Source organism: Mus pahari, chromosome 22 (assembly GCF_900095145.1).
Source record: "Mus pahari chromosome 22, PAHARI_EIJ_v1.1, whole genome shotgun sequence".
In the NCBI taxonomy this organism is placed as follows: domain Eukaryota; kingdom Metazoa; phylum Chordata; class Mammalia; order Rodentia; family Muridae; genus Mus; species Mus pahari.
In genome coordinates, this window is record NC_034611.1 from 13685616 (window position 1) to 13693317 (window position 7702).

General features: G+C 46.4%; 1 protein-coding gene and 1 non-coding gene across 2 annotated transcripts; both read right to left on the minus strand.

The window, feature by feature from the left end:
- Positions 1–877: 877 nt before the first annotated feature.
- Positions 878–2047, minus strand: Rps20 (ribosomal protein S20). The gene is made up of 4 exons (XM_021222264.2): positions 1922–2047; positions 1626–1725; positions 1351–1424; positions 878–1091 (listed from the first exon to the last, which is right to left on the minus strand). Exons 1-4 carry the CDS (start codon positions 1922–1924, stop codon positions 909–911), a joined length of 360 nt encoding a protein of 119 aa, XP_021077923.1. The 5' UTR covers positions 1925–2047; the 3' UTR covers positions 878–908.
- LOC115063005 lies at positions 1496–1564 on the minus strand. Its single transcript, XR_003842889.1, has one exon. It is a non-coding gene; the product is annotated as a small nucleolar RNA U54 (small nucleolar RNA).
- Positions 2048–7702: the final 5655 nt, after the last annotated feature.

Consider the following 7702-nt stretch of genomic DNA (forward strand, 5'->3'; position numbering starts at 1 on the left):
GACTATAGAGAAACCTCAAACTATTTCACAATTATTTATTCACTAAGTACTTCTAGAAACTTCTAATAGAAAGGTGTTCATATACTTATCCACTGTATAAAATACACTAAGAGTACAACCTGTAGGAGCATTTAAAACGTTCTATGTACCTCAACACCAGCTTCTACATACTTCACTAAAACCTGCTCTGATGTGTACCTGAATTCAACATAGCACCAGATATTAAGTCCCCTAAACCAAAAGTTGTAGTGATTTTGTAACATGAGTACTCCAAGTACTACTGTGTGGGAGAGGCCAGCCTGTCCTTCACAAACCACCGGGAACAGCAAAAGGTACCTTGGGTCTAATTTTCCTCCCTAGTCTTTGGACATCCATTAGTAAGCAAACCAGGCACAGTGGCTCATGCCTATAATTGAGAAGGCAGAATTCTAAGCATGTCCTGCAGAATCCATTTCAAATAACCCAGAATGGCCAATACAGTGGGGTCCCTGCCTCTTAACTTCAGTACTCTGGGAGCAAAGGCAATCAAATAAGATTGATACTTAATGAAGCCAACCTGTTCTGAGACCCTATCCCAAAACAGAAAAACCCCCAGACTTAAAGATCAAAGATGCAACCTGCTGTCTTCTAACCCAACTTTGTCTCTAAATTGGCCTAGCGCCCCCTCCAGGAAACCTAACGCCTCTTCTTTTTCATTTGACCAATCTGTAACACACCTTTATTTCTAAAAGCAGTTGAATGCTTCAGTTTCCCTGAGGATGCAGGTTACGTTTCCAGCATCTACACGGTGGTTCAAAGAACATCTGGCACCCCTGTGACACACACACATTTACACTCAAACATGAATTAAAAAAAACAATCCTGAACAAAAGCCAGCAAAATTTGACAAGTCGATTTATTCAGTTGTCTTAGGCATCTGCAATGGTCACTTCAACCTCAACTCCCGGCTCAATACTGATGGAAGTAATCTGCTTAACAATCTCCGAAGGACTATGTAAATCAATGAGCCGCTTGTGGATCCTCATCTGGAAACGATCCCATGTCTTGGAACCTTCACCACAAGGTGTCTTTCTGGTAGTGATTCTCAAAGTCTGCAAGAAAACAAAAATTAACTAGTCCATTCCCGAACCATTTTCTCCGCATCTTAACAGGTTTCGGCAACTTTTACAAGACAGTAGATCTCTTGGAGTTTGCTTTAAGAAAGGCCATCATACTCAATCACCACCAGACAGTTGGCCCCTAATAACTTGTTTGTAATCTTAATTTAAGAATGTAAATTTTGGCAAACCATCCTTGAACTGCCCCCTCCCCACCTGTGTACACCAGTACCAGAGTCTACCTGTCGCTTACCTTGGTAGGCATGCGCACCGGTCCTTTCACTTTCAGATTCTTCTCCTTGGCGCCTCTGATCAAGTCCGCACAAACTGCGGGTGAAGAAAAAGCGTGGCCTCTCAGTTAACTCAGAATGACTCGAATCGTTTAAAACAAGTCCGCCAATCGGCTCAGAATAGCGTATAAGAACTATCACCCTAATTCAACACAGTAGGTCATCTCCTCATCGCCGACCGCGCCCCAGTGACCGCGCCAGGCGCCACCAAGTCCCCCCCCCCCAGCCCCGTACTGACCTTTCTCCAGCGACTTCACGTTGCGGCTGGTGAGCGTGATTCGGATTCGGTGAATCGCCACTTCGGGCTCCACGGGCGTCTTTCCGGTATCTTTAAATGCCTGCGATCACCCAGGCGGGAAAAACAAACAGCGACCCGTCAGTGGCGGCCCAAGCCTCCACAACCGCCAGGCGGACCCTCTCCCGGGCCGCTCGCCGCGGCGGGAGCCCCTTCTCCCGGGCTCTGCGCTCCCGGCGCCCCGGCAAGTCGAGCCCCGCCGACGCCCCGGGCCGCGTGGCGCCGTCCCCCCACCTCACCATGGCTGAGGCGCGGCTTCCTGACCGACTTGTTCCTCTGCAGGAGCGAACAGCGGTGAGTCAGGACGGAGCAGGCTGACGGGAGCTCCGCTGGCGCGCACCGCCGGGGCTCAGAAAGGGAGGCGCGGGCGGCGCCCGGCGCTTATAAAGCACGTGCGCATCCGGGCGCTTCGCGACCCGGAACAGGAACCGCCCCGCCCGCGAAGAGGTCGCCGCGGGGGAGGCCGGGCTGCGTCGCCGCCTAGTTGGCGGGAAAGGCGAGCCGGCGCGCGCGCGCCCCCTTGCGTCTCGGCGGAGTCACTGCCCTGTCCCGGAGGACCGAAGAAGCTGGAATGGAGAAAACCCATGTCAGGTGCTCTGTGCATACGCACCATCTATGGTCTTTAACAGTGCGAATTCGCATGCATACCCTATCAGCTTGCTTCTGTCTGACAAGGGAAGAGTTGTTTTGAGTTTAGCTGGCACGGACCTTGGGGAAGAATGATCCTGACGGGCCAGATGCTTGCCTTTATTTACTTGGTGCTGGAGATAGAAGGCAGGGCTCAGCAGGAATAAGCACTCCATCCATGAGCTGACACACCCTATGTTCAATCCTGTGAATCCTTGGTAGAAGGAGATAATGGTTTCCGGAAACGTGTCTTCTGACAAGAGCTATGGCACCCACTCCACCTCCACCAAACCCACCCCCCACCTCCATTAATTACTAAGCTTATATTCTAAAAATTATTCGGAAACTGCTTTTCGGAGCTGAAATGCCCTTTTGTGATATTTTTGGCTTTGGGCTTCCTGGAGTAGTGGAAACGTCTATATCTGCTGGAGACCCAGGTTTAGCTTCTGTTCTTCAGGACTCTAGTCCCAGTGCTCTGTGGGGTCACAGGGCATATAGTACCTGCAGCCCGACCTGGAACCCATCTACCCAGTTTTTAACATGTTCTCTTCTCTATGTTGCGATGGAGCTCTGTTCTGCTATGTTGAGATGGCTGAGACCTCCGAAGACTCCTTAGAATGGAGCAGCTGTTCATAATAAAATTTGTGTCTGGGTACAGACGAAAGCAAGCCAAATGTCCTCAGGACAGATGTCCTAAGACATAGAGGCCGGTGCAGGTTAATCTACACTATCCACTGCGCAAGGATGAGGCCGTGGTCAAATACAATGTAAGCCCGGAGGTGGGTTTCGGACAACACAGGAGGAAATAACATTATTTGGCAGGTGAAAGTTACTTGCTCCAAGTTGCCAAACTCAGAGCACTGATTTCCCCTTCAATGAGAACTCCCTTGAAAGCCATTTTCTTCTGAGCTTTAGGAGCGCCAGCACTGATTCTCTTGCTTGGTCATGATTTGACCGAGCTAGTAACTGGCTTTCTGACTCACAGTGTACATGAAGTTTTGCTGTCATTGAACAATTAAGGTAAATGTTAAAGTTAAGGGATTTTTCAAGTTCAATTATTTTTAAATATAATCCATTGACCTCTTAGACTACTAGTAGATTTCACAGCAGAAAAAAAGTCTAACTTCTTTTTTCTTTTCTTGACTATTTGTTTTGTTCTGTTTTGTTTTTGTTTGAGACAGAGTTTCTTTGTGTAGCCCTGGCTGTTCTGGAATTTTTCTGTGGACCAGGCTGACCTGCACCCTGAGATCCACCTGCCTCTGCCTCTGCCTCTGCCTCTGCCTCTGCCTCCTCTGCCTCCTCTGCCTCCTCTGCCTCCTCTGCNTCCTCTGCCTCCTCTGCCTCCTCTGCCTCCTCTGCCTCCTCTGCCTCCGCCTCCACCTCCGCCTCCGCCTCCGCCTCTGCCTCTGCCATACTGGATGGGATTAAAGGCATTGGCCACCACCATAGCTAAAACCTGCATTTTTATTTTATTAGCTGTGACATCAACTTTAAATCTGTTTAATGTATCAATAGTATTGTCTGGAACAAATAAAGAAATGCAGTAATAGTGCAGCTTCTGAGATGTGATCTGTATTCGTATTAATTACATCTTCAGAGGCCTGTACAGCAGTGCTCCAAGGTTGTCCAGAGATTGAACAGGGTGCTTTAGAAGGACAAGTCCACACACACACACACACACACACACACACACACACACACACACACCAAGGCTGGTTTCAAATTTATGATCCTCCCATCCTTCTTTCTCCAGTGCTATAGAATTACAGGTGAATGAAACCACTCGCAGCTAGAATTATTGACAAAAACAAACCTTAGACTTTCCTTACTTCTTAAACATCGTCTTGGTGGCATGGGTCTGTAATCCTAGTGTTCGGCGGTCAGAGGCAGGGGGTTCTCATGTTCAATATCAGCCTGGACAATATAGGAAGAACCCATCAAAAAAAGAAAGAAAGAAAGAAAGAAAGAAAGAAAGAAAGAAAGAAAGAAAGAAAGAAAGAAAGAAAGAAAAGAAAAGAAAAGAGAAAAGCTGGGGGTGTGGCTTAGCAATGGAACCCCTGTCTAGTTTGCCCAAGGATTTAGATTGACCCTCAGCACCACACAAAGAAAGAGAGAGGTAAGGGAAGTTCAATGATAAACAGGTAAAATACACCCCAGATTTATGTGAGTGGACTTAATCCTAGCACTTGGAAGGCAGGTCAGGTGGATCTCTATGAGTTCAAGACCTACCTGGTCTACAAAGTGAGGGCTTTGTAGAAACCCTGTCTCTAAAAAACGAATGAATGAATGGAGGGAGGGAAGGAGGGAAGAAGGAAGGGAGGAGGGTGGCTGGCTCAGCAGTTAGCCTTGCCATTCTTGCAGAGGAGCTGACTTGGTGTCCAGCATCCACGTGGTGACTCAGTCACCTGTAATTCTTACCTCCTGGATACCAGGCACACATGTTGCACACACACATACATACAGGCAAAACATTTATACAAAAAAAGGCATAGGTCTTTAAAGAAGAGTTTTTTTTTTTTAAAGGGCAGTTTTACTTTAGAAATTGTGAGTATTCCTGCGAGTATATTTGACTGAGAGCACTAACACAGCATACACGAGCATTGGTTCAATCCCTATCACCACAGTAAATAAATAAAACCATTATATATCCTAGGACTCCCACCTTTGGTTATCTGTTAAATCCTTATCTCACAGCTAGGGAGATGCCTCAGCAGCTAAAAGCACCTAACTGAAGGCTCCTAACTCAAGCTTGGAAGGCTCTTAATTAGCCATAACTCCAGCTCCAAAGGACCCCTCCTGTGACCTCTGTAGCATACACTAACAGACACGTGTTCATAAATAAAAGTAAGCATTTTTAAAGTCGGTATCTACGGTGGTTTGAATATGCTTGGCCCAGGGAATGGCACTATTAGTCGGTGTGACCTTATTGGAGGAAGTGTGTCACTGTCGCATGGGCTTTGAAACCTTCCTCTAACCAGGTAGGGGCAGTCTTCTGTCTGCCTGCAGAACGATGCAGAGCTCTCAGCTCTTCCTGTACCATGCCTGACTGGAGGCTGCCATGCTCCCGCCTTGATGATCATAGACTGAACCTCAGAATCTGTCAGCCATCCAAAATTAAATGTCGACCTGTATAAGTGTTGCTTCATAGTGTCTCTCCACAGTGGTGGAAACCCTAAATGAGACGGTATTTCAAGGAGATACTTTCTCATGTTCATTGCAGTGTTAGTCACAATAATCAAGATGTGGAAACAACTTAAGTATCTATCAACAGATGAGTGAAAAAAGAGAAGGACACACACACACACACACACACACACACAGATATGATGGAATGTCACCTGCTCTTAAGAAAAAAAAAAAGAAGGAAACTCTGATGTATACCAGTGAGGTTGTTGGCACTGTATTAAGTGGAGGCAGGAAGACAGATCGTGTGTGCCCTCGAGGACATGGCCTCTTAAAGGTAAAACTCACAACGACTAAGGAGAGTGCTTCCCAGGGACAGCAAGCTGTGGAGAAATGTTCAGCAAAAATCATTAGTTTAAATTTTATTAGTTTTCATTTCAAACTTCTTGCCGTGTTTTTCTCTTGAAAATCAGAAGTTACAGTGCTCCCCAAATTTCCATGTTAAAAAAAAAATCAATTTTCTATGTTATTATGTAAGGTAGTTGTCTTAGTCAGGGTTTCTATTCCTGCACAACATCATGACCAAAAAGCAGTTGGGGAGGAAAGGGTTTATTCGGCTTACACTTCCATACTGCTGTTCATCACCAAAGGAAGTCAAGACTGGAACTCAAGCAGGCCAAGAAGCAGAAGCTGATGCAGAGGCCATGGANGGATGTTCNTTACTGGCTTGCTTCCCATGGCTTGGTCAGCCTGCTCTCTTATAGAACCGAGACTACCAGCCCAGAGATGGCACCACCCACAAGGGACCTTTCCCCCTTGATCACTAATTGAGAAAATGCCTTGCAGCTGGATCTTGTGTAGGCATTTCCCCAACTGAAATTTCTTTCTCTGTGATAACTCCAGCTTGTGTCAAGTTGACACAAAATTAACCAGTACAATTGACCCCTTGTCAACTTGACACACAAACACATCACTAGTAAGCCTCAACCCTTAGTTCTTATTCATCCCCAAGATCTAAATAACTTTAAAAGTCCCGCAATCTTTACATATTAAAAGTTCCAGTATCTTTTAAAATACAAAGTACTTTAAAATTCAAAGTCTCTTAACTGTGGGCTTCACTAAAAAACTTCCTTCAAGAGGGAAAAATATAAGGGCACAGTCACAATCAAAAGCAAAAATCAATCTCCAACCATCAAATGTCTGGGATCCAACTCACGATCTTCTGGGCTCCTCCAAGGGCTTAGGTCACTTTTCCAGCCATGCCCTTTGTAGCACACGGCTTGTCTTCTAGGCTCCAGCTGCCTGTACGCCACTGCTGCTGCTGTTCTTGGTGGTCATCTCATGGTACTGGCATCTCCAAAACACCACTGTCTTCCACTGTAACTTGGCTTCAACAATAGCCTCTCATAGGCTCTCTTCATGGTGCCAAGCCTTAACTCCTTTGCATGACCCCTTCAGTCCTAGGCCATCAATTGCAACTGAGGCTGCACCTTCACCAATGGCCTTCCATGGCCTCTCACAGTGCTTCCATGGCCCCAGCTGCTCTGCATGACCCCTTCATGCCTTCGAAACCAGTACCACATGGATAACTCTTACACATTACCAAGTCCAGCCACAGCACAAGATACAACCTTGGCTATCTCTGGAACACAGCCTCTGTGCTCTCAGAAAACACTTCCCAGAAGATGTCACCTCAATGATGCTGGTCTCTTCTTAATCACCACTAATTTCTTAGCTCCAGCTAACCAGCATCAATAGTCCCAGTAAGGAAAAGACTTCTCTTTAGTCATTCTGGTATCTTGTTAATCACAGCTGATTCTTCAGCCCCAGCTAACCAGAACCACAGAATCTTCACAATCCAAAATAGCAATGGCCCTGAAAAGAGTCTTTAATTTTCCCTCTGAAATTACACAAGCCAGGCCTCCATCTTCTGCACTGTTCTCAAAATTATCTTCCAAGCTCCTATACAGCATTCCAAAGAGCTCTTAACAACAAATGGATCTTCTGGCCCAAAGTTCCAAAGTCCTTCCACAGTCCTCCCCAAAACATGGTCAGGTTGCCACAGGAATACCCCACTATGCTGGTACCAATTTGTCTTAGTCAGGGTTTCTATTCCTGCACAACATCATGACCAAAAAGCAGTTGGGGAGGAAAGGGTTTATTCGGCTTACACTTCCATACTGCTGTTCATCACCAAAGGAAGTCAAGACTGGAACTCAAGCAGGCCAAGAAGCAGAAGCTGATGCAGAGGCCATGGANGGATGTTCNTT